General features: G+C 47.2%; 1 protein-coding gene across 1 annotated transcript in view; it reads left to right on the forward strand.

Moving 5' to 3' along the window:
* Positions 1-13,147, forward strand: part of JAM3 (junctional adhesion molecule 3) — a 61,032-nt gene that overhangs the window by 44,401 nt on the left and 3,484 nt on the right. The window contains exons 2-8 of the mRNA XM_022556175.3: positions 6,846-6,911; positions 7,392-7,505; positions 10,594-10,746; positions 11,160-11,362; positions 11,863-11,962; positions 12,776-12,905; positions 12,987-13,041. Of these exons, the coding sequence (XP_022411883.2) occupies positions 6,846-6,911; positions 7,392-7,505; positions 10,594-10,746; positions 11,160-11,362; positions 11,863-11,962; positions 12,776-12,905; positions 12,987-13,041 (821 nt within the window). The remainder of the gene's footprint in view (positions 1-6,845; positions 6,912-7,391; positions 7,506-10,593; positions 10,747-11,159; positions 11,363-11,862; positions 11,963-12,775; positions 12,906-12,986; positions 13,042-13,147) is intronic.

Below are 13,147 nucleotides of genomic sequence, written 5' to 3' on the forward strand. Positions count from 1 at the left end.
ACATGTCTTAGATTCCTTCTAAGTCCAAGATTTAATAATGGATTCCTGGGCAAGATGAAAAATAGAGTAGCCACATTACAGCTCTGTGAGCAAACTGAATTCAACTAAATGATTTTCTGGGAAACTCAAGGAGATCCAATCTAGAACATAAAAAATGCACATTGATTTATTCGGTAAACACTTCTGGAGTCCCTGCTAAATACTATTCCACACTAGATTTGAAGATATAAAGATGAGTGCGTATGATACTTGTTTCTTTGTACTGTTGATAGAATGTAAGCTCCATGAGGGCATAGATTTTTATCTTTTATTCATGTATCATCCCTCATGTTTAGGCCAGTATCTGGCTTATAAAAGGCAACAAATAAAAAATTGCTGAATGATTGGATTGTCCCAAAGAGCTTAGAGTCTGGTAGGCGCAAGCCGAGGTTGGTATGAAATTAAAGAGGAACAGCTGCATGTGATGTATGCTGTAATGGATTTTCCCCCTTTTTCTCCTTCCGTCCAAAATCCCTTTGCTGAGTCTTACATAATGTAGCCTCAGTGTATTCCAACAGCACCAGGAGGTTGGCTTATGTCAGAACCTCATGCCCAGGCACTGGCTCATATCCGGAGGAGTTACCTGCGATGTCTTCAAGCGTTTGGTCTGGGGCTTCCAATCCTCACAAACACCGTTCTGATACACAAGTTACTTCTGTATTTTCAAGTGGGACCCTGGGCTGTTGGAGGTGGGCAAAGTAAGGAACGTAACCGTCTTTACATTTAAGAACAGCTTGGGAGCAGAAGGAAATGCTGAGGAGAGACTCAGCACGGGGCCTCGGCAGAGCCAGGGCCTGGCTGCTGTGAGCCATCACTTCGTCTAGCTCTGCCCTTGCGCATGTGGTTGGGCAGGAGAGAGTCAGGCCTTGGGGTGCATTCACCTTGGCCACAACGCAGGGGGAGAAAAGAGGTGATTATCTCCATCATCTGGGGCTGTGTTACCTTAGCTTCTTTTAGGTTATAAGAAACAAGTGGTCTTGGTTTCCCTAAGAGGTTTATTGTGAAGAGTTGGCCCCCGTGACAATCTGACCTTTGTGGACACTAGAGTAACCTCAGTGTCCCCTTCTTGTCCCCTGGCTCATCTGTCGCCAGCTCTGCGTCCTCAGGCTCTACTTCAGCTGTTTCTCTCACGACTGTAAACTCTCTAGTTTATTCTCTTATTTCTCTCAGCTTCATACTTCTCAAGAGAAAGCCTCAGATTGGGTTGTCCTGTCATTATCCAGTCAGGCAAAGCTCTGGTGACTTACCTCTAAGGCCCCTTAGATGGCCTTTGGGTCGGAAGCTGATCCCTGGTCATAGTCATTTGGGACCACAGTTTTGGTGTCTCGTCACCTAAATTACAGTGATCGCACTGAAAGGACTGTCTGAGGTCATTTTCCTTAGAGGGAACCTGTGTGGCCTTGGTAGATACTCAGAGCGTCCCGTGTTTCTCTCTGTTAGTGGGTCCCTGGGGGCTTCTGGATGGAAGGAGCAGTGGAAAGGGCTGCATTAGTGTGGGTGGGTTTCCCCAAAAGGAGTAGCACGTGGTTACAAAACAAAACAGAGCAGGCGCCACTTGTCCTGGATCTGAAATCTAAAGTAGAAGTGACTGTTTTAGCAACTAATGACAGTTCAAGTATATTATACTTCTTCTTTTTTTTCTAATTTTAAAGTTTATTTATTTAGGCTCTGTTGGGCCTTCGTTGCTGTGCGCGGGTTTTCTCTAGCTGCGGCGAGCGGGGGCTACTCTCGTTGCGGTGCGCAGGCTTCTCATTGCGGTGACTTCTCTTGTTGTGCAGCACGGGCTCTAGAGTGCAGGCTCAGTAGTTGTGGCGCACGGGCTTAGTTGCTCCGCGGCATGTGGGATCTTCCTGGGCCAGGGCTCGAACCTGTGTCCCCTGCATTGGCAGGCAGATTCTCAACCACTGCGCCACCAGGGAAGCCCCTATACTTCTGACTTTCATCCCTATTATTACATTCTTTAAGGCTTCTGCTGTAATTAATGAAGTCTTACTAAATAAGACAGAAAGCATCAAAACACATACTTGGAATGTATACATGTAGCCGAACCATTAAATAAGATTTAAAAATTTAAAAAATGGATTGTTGTGACCTGCAGCTCAGAGTACAAGTCTTCACATTTTCTTACCTGGTGTGGTAAGCTGAGGTCCAGGGACCTTAATGAGGGTTAACGTAGGAAGGCCTTCTCTGGGGATGGCATATTCTCCTAGAGGTCAAGTAGCTGAAGAATGACATTTTGTAGGTGGTCAATGTACCTAGTTGATCTTGTCTCCAAGAAATCAGCTAAGACATTTTGAGACCATGATAACTGATTTCAACGTTGTTTAAACACGTGGATAGTCAGGTGCTAATTTTGAAAGAGATCACCATGCAAATAGCATATTTTGATTTCATCAATAGCTTCATTCAGCTAAGCTTCATGAAAACGCCATGTTGTTATTTTTCTTATTTTACCAAAGACTGGTGCAAACTTTTTAATGGATGGAAATCACGGGTTAGATAAACAGCTAATCCAGCAAGGTGGTCTCTTACCTGGTTGGTAACTGTACCCAGAATGTCCATGCCATCATGCAGGGGAAGGTACCAGGCAGGAGGGAGGAATGACAAGAAGGCCCATGTAGGTCTGGGAGATGATGAAAAGAAAATTCTTAAAAAAATTTTTTTTTATTGAGGTAACATTGATTTTATAACATTATATAAGCTTCTTGTGCACAACTTTATACTTCTACTTCTGTATCCACTACAGCAGCTTACCACCAAGGGTTTACTTTCCATGCATCACCATATTGACCCCCTTTACCCATCCCCACCCCCTCTGGTAACCATTACTCTGTTCTCTGTATCTACATGTTTGTTATCGTTTGGTTTGGTTCATTTATTTTGTCATTTTGTTTTTTTATATTCCATGTATGAGTGAAATCATATGGTATTTGTCTTTCTTCACCTGATATTTCACTTAGCATAATATCCTCAAGGTTCATCCATGTTTTTGCAAATGGCAAGATTCCATCTTTTTTTATGGCTGAGTAATATTCCATCCCACACACATATATATACACACACATGCCACATCTTTATCCATTTTTCCATTGATGGCCACTTAGGTTGCTTCCATATCTTGGCTACTATAAATAATGCTGCAATGAACATAGGGGTGCATATATCTTTTATAATTAGTGTTTTTGTTTTCTTCTGATAAATACCCAGGAGTGGAATTGCTCAGTGATATGGTAGTTCTAGTGTTAGTTTTTTGTTTTTTGCGGTACACGGGCCTCTCACTGTTGTGGCCTCTCCTGCTGCGGAGCACAGGCTCCGGACGCACAGGCTCAGCAGCCATGGCTCACGGGCCCAGCCGCTCCGCGGCATGTGGGATCTTCCCGGAGCGGGGCACGAACCCGTGTCCCCTGCATCGGCAGGCGGACTCTCAACCACTGCGCCACCAGGGAAGCTCACTAGTGTTAGTTTTTTGAGGATCTCCATACTGTTTTCCACAGTGGCTGCACCAGTTTACATTATCCATGTGCACCGTGGTTTCCTTTTCTCCACATCCTTGCCAACACTTGTTATTTCTTGCCTTTTTGATAACAGCCATTCTGACAGATATAATGTGATGTCTCATTGTGGTTTTGATTTGCGTTTCCCTGATAATTAGTGACGTTGAACATCTTTTCATGTCTGTTGGCCATCTGTATGTCTTCTTTGGAAGAATGTATGTTCAGTTCCTCTGCCCATTTTTTAATCAGGTTATTGGGGTTTTTTTATTGTTCTTTATATATTTTGAGCATTAATGCCTTATTGGATATATGATTTGCAAATATCTTCTCCTATTTGGTAGCTTGTGTTTTCATTTTGTTGTTTTCTTTGCCGTGCAAAAGGTTTTTAGTTTGATGTGGTCCCATTTGTTTATTTTTGCTTTTGTTTCCCTTGCTGAGGAGGCATATCTAGAAAGATATTGCTAAGACTGATGTCAAAGGCGTACTGCCTGTGTTTTCTTTTAGAGTTTTATGGTTTCATGGGTTACATTCAATCTTTAATCCATTTGGGGTTGATTTTTGTATATGGCATATGATAGTCATCTAGTTTCAATTTTTTTTTTTTTGCATGTGGCTGTGCAGTTTTCCCAACACCATTTATTGAAGACTATCCTTTCTCCATTGTATGCTGTTTGCTCCTTTGTCATAAATTAATTGTCCATATATGTGTGGGTTTATTTCTGGACTTTCAATTCTGTTCCATTGAGCTATATCTGTTTTTCTGCCAATATCATGCTGTTTTGAGTTCTAAAGCTTTATAGTGTAGTTTGAAATCAGGGAGTGTGATATCTCCAGCTTTGTTCTTTTTTTCTCAGGATTGCTTTGGTTATTCAGGGTCTTTTGTGGTTGTATATGAATTTTAGAATTTTTTGTTCTATTTCTGTGAAAAATAAAAATGCCCTTGGGATGTTGATAGGGATTGCATTGAATCTGTGGTTGCTTTAGGTAATATGGACATTTTAACAGTGTTAATTCTTTCAGTCCATGAGCACAGAATGTCTTTCCGTTTCTTTGTGTCTTCTTCAGTTTCTTTGAACAATGTCTTATAGTTTTCTGTGTACAGGTCTTTCACCTCCTTGGAAAAATTTATTCTTAGGTTATTTTATTCTTTTTGTTGCAGTTGTAAATGGGATTGTTTTCTTAATTTCTTTTTCTGCTAGCTTGTTGTTAATTTTTAGAAATAGAACAGATTTCTGTATGTTGATTTTGTACCCTTCAACTTTACTGAATTCATTTATTATATCTAATAGTTTTTTGGTGGAGTCTTTAGGATTTTCTGTATATAAAATCATGTCATATACAAATAGTGATAATTTCACTTCTTCCTTTCCAATTTGGATGTTTTTATTTATTTTATTAATTCTTTTTCTTTTTTTTTTTTTTTTTTTTGCGGTACGCAGGCCTCTCACTGTCGTGGCTTCTCCCATTGAGGAGCACAGGCTCCAGACACGCAGGCTCGGCGGCCATGGCTCACGGGCCCAGCCACTCCGCGGCATGTGGGATCTTCCCAGACCGGGGCACGAACCCATGTCCCCTGCATTGGCAGGTGGACTCTCAACCACTGTGCCACCAGGGAAGCCCCTAATTTTTTTTCTTTTTTTTTTAATTTATTTTTTGGCTGTGTTGGGTCTTCGTTGCTGCACATGGGCTTTCTCTAGTTGCGGTGAGTGGGAGCTACTCTTTGTGGTGCTTGGGCTTCTCATCGCAGTGGCTTCTCCTGTTGCGGAGCACAGGCCCTAGAGCACGTGGGCTCCAGCACTTGTGGCACGTGGACTCTGTAGTTGTGACTCGTGGGCTCTAGAGCACAGGCTTGGTAGTTGTGGCACATGGGCTTAGATGCTCCATGGTATGTGGATCTTCCCGGACCAGGGATCAAACCTGTTTCCCCTGCATTGGCAGGCGGATTCTTAACCACTGGGCCACCAGGGAAGTTCCCGGATGTTTTAATTTTCTTTTCATGGCTAATTGCTCTGGCTAGGACTTCCTGTGTTGAATAGGAGTGGTGAGAGTGGGCATCCTTACCTTGTTCCCAATTGTAAAAGAAAGCTTTTAGTTTTTCACTGTAGAGCAGTGGTCCCCAACCTTTTTGGCACCAGGGACTGGTTTCATGGAAGACAGTTTTTCCTCAGACTGGGGGTGGGGGGATGGTTTAGGCAGTAATGTGAGTGGCAGTCAGGCGGTAATGTGAGCGATAGGGAGTGGAAGATGAAGCTTCGGTCGCTTGCCTGCCGTTTACCTCATGCTATGTGGCCTGGTTCCTAACAGGCCTACCGGTCCGCGGCCCGGAGGTTGGGGACCTTTGCTGTAGAGTGTGATGTTAGCTGTGGGTTTGTCATTTGTGGCCTTTATTATGTTGAGCTTCCTTCTATACCCATTTTTTTGAGAGTTTTGTCATAAATAGGTGTTGAACCTTGTGAAATGTTCTTTCTGCATCTGAGATGCTCATATGGTTTTTATCCTTCATTTTGTTAATGTGGTGTATCATGTTCATTGATTTGTGGATGTTGAACCATCCTTGCATCCCTGGGATAAGTCCCACTTGTTCATGGTGTATGATCTTTTCAATGTATTGTTGTATTCAGTTTGCTAATATTTTGTTGAGAATTTTTGCATCTATGTTCATGAGAGATAATTTTCTTTTTGTGTGTTCTCTTTGTCTGGTTTTGGTATCAGGGTAATGTTGGCCTTGAAAAGTGAGTTAGGAAGTGTGCTGTCGTCTTCAACTTTGGGGGATAGTTTGAGAAGGACAGGTATCAAATCTTTGAATGTTTGGTAGGATTTACCAGTGAAGCTGACTGGTCCTGGACTTTTGTTTGGGGGGAGTTTTTGATTACTGTTTCAGTCTCCTTACTAGTGATCTATTTGGATTTTCTTTCTTCATGATTCAGTCTTAGAAAGTTGTATGATTCTAAGAATTTGTCCATTTCTTCTGGGTTGTCCAGTCTGTTGTTGTGTAGCTCTCTCTTACAATCCTTTTTTAAAAAGTACATTCTTAGAGGAAGGTCTTGAAAGTTCTAGAGGCTTTGTTCTGGGACTAAGAAGGAAAGTGCACTCTGAGAATTCTCTTTCTCCTGGGTTCCTTCCAGTGAAGGTCAGACTCAGAAAGCAGTCACCCTGCTGTATCTAAGAGACTTTGTTTTGGAACATGACATTTGACATCCTCTGTGGTTCGTGACTGTAGCCGCCATGAAGGGAAAGTCTGATGTCAAGTGCGGGTTCTCTGCTCTTTTAGTGTCGCGTTGTCTCTGATTTTACTTTTCTTTTTTCCCTCAGGCTGCTTGATAGGGGCTGTGAATCTCAAATCCAGCAACCGAAACCCAGTGGTACAGGAATTTGAAAGTAAGTCCAAGGAAGGGTTTAGGCAAAGGGGCACCATTTGGTGATCTGGCAGCTGATGCAGGATAGACACACACGGATGTGTCCTGCCCAAGAGGCTTGGGGGTGGCTGGCTCCCCAGCAGCCATCTGATGTGCACGTGTGAGCGAAGCACTGCTTCAGCAGCCCGCGGGCAACTCTGCAGGCTTTCTGTTGGCTAAAACCTGATTCCTGGCCTGGCTTTGCGTTTACACAACCAAGAACGTTCTTATATACAAGCAGAATATTAGGGGGAACGTGTGCTCTCTTTAATAAAAGTCTTTGCTAATCATCTATATTGTTTTTCTAGCTAAAACTAAAGTCTCTTGGAGCCTGGAGCTAGCTAGATTTTTAATCTACACGACAGACCTAAATATACATATAGCTTGCAGGGTCTGGGTATACAAGTGAACCTAAAATTGTTCCACATTCACTGACAGTTCTCTTTCTTCCCTTGCTCATTAGGTGTGGAACTATCTTGTATCATTACGGATTCACAGACAAATGACCCCAGGATTGAGTGGAAGAAAATCCAAGATGAACAAACCACATACGTGTTTTTTGACAACAAAATTCAGGGTATGATCCTGTGGTCCTCTCGTTTGTACAGAAGGCCCAGGCATGCACTTGTGGCCAAGACTTTGCTCTAACTGGACCTGCATCTGTAGCCAGGATTGGTGTTCTGTCTTGTTTTACATATGGAAAAGTCAACATGCAAAAGTAGTGAGAGTAGTGTATGGAACCTCCCTGCACCTGTGACCCTGCTTCAGTAAATATCACGTAATCAGTTAGGATTTTAGTCCACACGCAGCCGTAGCTTTGAGGTATCTGAGTGAGCATTCTCCGAGGCCACCTCCCTATCGTGACCCACGACTTTATAAGTGACTTCATTAGTAGGACAGTATGGAACAGCAGGGGGACAGCAGCGCCCACTGTACACACCTGGGTGCTGAGCGCACCATGCGGGAGGGCAGGGTACAGGTTGCAGGGAGGTGCTGGGCCATGAGCACGTGGGGCAGAAAGACATGGAAGCGCAGGGAGCTTCTCGGAGGGACCGCTGGCTCTTGGCCCAGCAGGGGAGGGCGGACACGAGGTGGATGGCGCTTGGAAGGCCTCAGGAGGGGCATGATGTGGTCCCACTGATGCTTTAGAGACGGGGCTGGTGGTGGGCACAGCTGAGAGCAGGGCCCAGTTCAGGATTCTTCTGCAGAGGCCAGGAGGGGGTCAGGGTAGTGTGGACGGGGCGGGGGGTTGTGATGGCAGGAGGGGGCCACCCCAGGGGACAGCAGGCGGATGGAAGAGTCAGCGCAGCTGCAGAGGCGGGCAGCCCCGATCCCTCTGAGAATGTGACAGTGGGGGTTTCAGGGAAGGGGTGGAGGCTTTGCGCCATCAACCTGAAATTACGGCCTTTCTGCCTCAGGTCCTCCACATCATCGGGGGTCATGGGCTCTTAGAAACAGTTCTGTTTGCCCACCAGTATCCTCCCACCTCTGGTTTACGAAGAGATGGCAATGCTATTCTCAGGAAACAAATCGGTTTTCTCTGGCAGCTTCATCAGGCTGTTCTGGATAAGCCCTGACCGAGCAGGAATGTTCTTAAGCAACTTTCTGTTTCTTCCCCCCCAGAAATTGCCACACAAAACAGAGGCCTGGAGGGAGGCCTTGCCTAGGGCAGGGCTGTGCTGCCAGCGCCTGGTGGGTTTGCGTTTACTTGTTTCCCACACGGTGGACGCTCTGAACCCTGCTGGTGCCTGGATGACGAACCTTCCCGCTAGAAAACGCCGTCAGAAACGTTCGTTCTCTTAGCAAAAGCATTTTGCCGTTTCCATCACGTGTGGTAAATCCTTCCTAGACTTGTCACCAATTAGCAGGTTTAGTAAATTCGTTTCTAATTTTTGTGTCATTTTCTTTTCTAACTCTTTCCCTATTTGTCAGTGCCCGGGTCCTTTGTGCTTCTTTGAAAGAGTTACTGTGTCCTTTATGCTTTAAAAATGTTTTAATTGAGACACAGTAATTCACATAGCATGAAACTCACTGTTTTGAAGCGTGTAGTTGGTGGTTAGTACATTCAGCAAAGACGTGTGGCCGTCACTGTCAGATTCCAGCACATCCCCGCCCCCAAAAGAAACCGTGTCCCTTCTTCCCCAACCTGGCAGCCACTAATCCACTTTGTGGGTTTGCCTGTCCTGGATGCTTCCTATAAATGGAATCATACAATATTTGGTCCTGGCTTCTTTCACTTAGTGCATCGTTTTCAAGGTTCATCCATGTTGTAGCAAGTGTCTGTACTTTGTTCTTTTTAAAAATATATATATATATATTTATTTGGCCTTGTTGGGTCTTAGTTGCAGCACGTGGGATATTCATTGCGGCACGTGGGATCTTTAGTTGTGGTGCACAGACTTTAGAGAGCACAGGCTTAATTGCCCCGCGGCATGCGGGATCTTAGTTCCCTGACCAGAGATTGAACCCATGTCCCCTGCACTGGAAGACGGATTCTTAACCACTGGACCACCAGGAAAGTCCCTGTTCTTCTATATATCGATGAATAATATTCCATTATAGATATGCCACATTTCATCAACTGCTGTACATTTGGGTTGTTTCCATTTTGGGCTATTATCAATAATGTTCATAAACACTGTACAGGTTTTGGTGCCAACGTAATTTTTCACTTCTTGGGGATAATTAGCAGGAGCACGATTGTGGGGTCATGTGGTATCACATGTTCAGTTTTTTGAGAAACCGCCAAGCTCTTTTCCACAGTGGCTGGACGATTTGACGTTCCCTTGGCTGTGTGTTTCCCTGCATCCTCAGTAATGCTTGAGATTATCCATTGTTTTGATTCCAGTCATCCTAGGGGGTGTGAAGTGGTATCTCGTTGTGGTTCTGACTTGCATTTCCCTGACAGCTAATGATGTTGAGAATCTTTTCACGTGCTTATTGGCTGTTTGTCTATCTTTTTGGAGAAATGTCTATTCAAATCCTTTGTCCATTTTTAATTAGGTTGTTTATTTGTTGAATTGCGAATTTTCATACGTTCTGTATACTAGTCCTTTGTCAGATATATGATTTTCTCCCAGTCAGCAGATTGTCTTCTTACTTGCTTCTGTCCTTTGAAGCACAAAAGTTTTTAGTTTTTTATGAAAGGCTCGTGAAGGCTGATATAACTTTGTGTGTGTGGGCTTGTGCTTTTGGTGACCTAAGAGATCACTGTCTAATCCAAGGTCATGGTTATTCACGTCTCTGTTTTTTCCTAGGGTTTCAGTTTCAGCTTGTGCAGCAAGGTTTGTGTTGTGTGTGGTGTGTGGTGTGAGGTGTGAGGTAGGGGTCCACGTCATTCTCTTGCATGTGGGTACCCAGGTGTCCCAGTACCATTTGTGGAATGCTGTTTGTCTTTTAATGTTGTTTGACTTGTTTTCTCTTTTAATGGGGAACCCTTTCTGGGAATGATGAAAAGGAAAGGAGGCCCTTGCCTTAACAACAGAGACACATGGCCAAGTCAGCTTACAGCCCAGGCACTCCCTTGGTGCTCGGCATTCTCACAGGAACGGAGACGAGCCAGTTGCAGTTTTCCTGCCAAGGCACCAGAGATGGCCCCAGAACCTCCTCCTTCAAGCAGCAGAGCTGTCTGTAAAGAGCCCCTCAGTGCCCTGTCTTCTGTACAGGAGACCTGGCCGGCCGTGCAGAACTGCTGGGGAAAACCTCTCTGAAGATCTGGAACGTGACCCGGACGGACTCAGCCCTTTACCGCTGTGAGGTGGTTGCTCGGCACGACCGCAAGGAGATTGATGAGATTGTCATCGAGTTAACTGTGCAAGGTGCGGGTGCACGTGGGGTGGTGGCCCCTGCCCTCGGCTCACGCGCCTGCCTGCCTGTGGGGAGAAGACCAGCTTCCTTCCTTCTACGGTCACGTCCCTGAGGGTGTGGTGCTTGGCGGGGCAGGGTGGGGAAGGGGAAGCTCAGGCTGCCTGCGTTGGGTTGGAGGTGAAGAGAGAAGGGGAGCTTCTGCCTCTTCTGTCCACCTGCTAGAGGGGGTGGAGGCACTGGGAACGCTGGGGGGTCACCTACGGGGGCAACCACAGGCAGCGCGAGCCGTGGGGGAGCGGGCCTGCCTGCAACGCAGCATCTGGAGCCTGGCTGGCTCTCTTGTTTTTGGAGCAGGTTCATTGTGGGCCGTGGTAAGAACAGGGCCCTGTTGCTGACCGTAACCCCTGCTGTGCTTCTCCTGCAGTGAAGCCGGTGCCCCCAGTGTGCAGGGTGCCAAGGGCTGTGCCTGTGGGCAAGGCGGCCACGCTGACCTGCCAGGAGGGCGAGGGCTACCCCCGGCCTCATTACAGCTGGTACCGCAACGACGTGCCGCTGCCCACAGATTCCAGGGCCAACCCCCGGTTCCGAAACTCCTCTTTCCTCTTCAACCCTGACACGGGCACCCTGGTAAGGTCTCTCAGAAGGGGGGCGGGTGCGCACATCTGTGTCGTGGGAAGAGCAGTTATTAAGAGACAGTAAACTTTACGAGACAGCAGCTTTGAGCCCCGCACATCGGGGACCCTGCCCTCCCTTTACAGACAGAAGAGTTGTAAGGGGGCAGAGCCAAGGGGGGGACAGTGACTGAGGAGGGCGTAGGTGGCCTGGCCGGTGCTGTCCTCGGGGCAGAGTCGGGAGGCAGCTGGGACTTGCTCCCTGGCCACACGTCTGATGTTGAGGAACTGCTGGCTGCGTTCAGCACGGTCGTGGGCACGACTTTTAAAAAGTCCTTCTAGAGACACACAGATGTTTGTGGACGACCCCGTGGTGGGGAGTGAGGAGGCAGTGGGTTGGAGTCACGGGCACGTGAAGCCCGGCTGCTGCCGGCTCTGGTGCCCCTGGCATGGAGGGGACTCACTGTGCACCAAGCCCTGTTGTCGGGTCCCCATTCACTCCCAGTCCCCAAACAGGTGTTCAGCGCCATCCACAAGGAGGACTCGGGCCAGTACTACTGCATCGCCTCCAACGATGCGGGCTCAGCCCGCTGCGAGGAGCAGGACATGGAAGTGTGTGAGTGTCTCTGCCGAGCCTTGCCCTGCAGGCCGGCGGGGGCCCCTCAGCTGTGACCCCCCTGCGCGGGAAACACGGGCTCTGCCCGGGTCCGGTGGGAGGAGGCGAGGACGCACCAAGGAGCAGCTGGAGGACTGACACGCTGGTCCTCTCCTCATCTTGTAACTCTTAACGACGTTCCATGAACTCCATTTCTTTGGTAACTGATAGAATTGTTGAGATACAAGGTTCTCCAGAAATGTATCACGTTTAACCGTTTTGCAGTAAGCTGAAACCCAGGGTTTAGCCCCAGTAATTCTGCCCTGTTCAGGTGCTTCTTTCTCTGGGGGTGTTGGCTCTAAGGGGGGGGTTGAGGGCAGGACGGTGTTAGACTTCAGGGCCCCCCTCACCTGTGGAGTCAGCCTCCAGGCGACTCTTCTGGCTGCTGTCAGATTTGGGAAGCTGCTCTCGGCAGGAGGAAGATTCCTGGGCTTTGCCCCAGACCTCTGGACTCTCTACGGATAGAGCTTGGGCACTGACGTTATGAAATCAAAATTTCAAAGACTTATTTTTAAATAACAGTGCACTCACATTCAAGAACGCTGTACTAGACAAGGGAGAATTTTTTCTGCCTTAGGACCCTGGCTCCTAGCTGTCTTTGTAGTATAACCATGTCGTCCAGTAATAATGTTCCCAGATGATTGTTATGCCCCGCAGGCAGTGCCACACGGCTTTGGCGCAGCGGGTGGGTGTCGTGGCCTGTGGGCGGAGGTGTTCCGGGCCGGGAGGGGCAGGGGCAGCAGGCCGTGTCTTCTGACTCCTTCTCTTCTCCAGATGACCTCAACATCGGCGGGATTATTGGGGGAGTCCTGGTTGTCCTGACTGTACTGGCCTTGATCACAGTGGGCATCTGCTGTGCCTACAGACGTGGCTACTTCATCAACAACAAGCAGAACGGGGAAAGGTGAGCCTGTCCTAGCTGCACAAAGCTCCAGTGGGCATTTCTGTGGTCCACTGGTGGTCACTCGGCTCCCCTCTGTTTCAGCTACAAGAACCCAGGGAAGCCGGATGGAGTTAACTACATCAGGACAGACGACGAGGTAAGGCAGCCTAGAGGCTGCACTGCAGTGTCCTGAGCAGGGAAGATGACATTCCCCTGAGAACCAAGCAGGTCCGTAGAACAGATTTCTGAGTCACGTCCGAAGC

This window comes from Delphinapterus leucas, chromosome 7, assembly GCF_059928025.1.
Source record: "Delphinapterus leucas isolate spDelLeu-1000000601 "Yukka" chromosome 7, BTC_Dleu_Yukka2, whole genome shotgun sequence".
Lineage (NCBI taxonomy): Eukaryota > Metazoa > Chordata > Mammalia > Artiodactyla > Monodontidae > Delphinapterus > Delphinapterus leucas.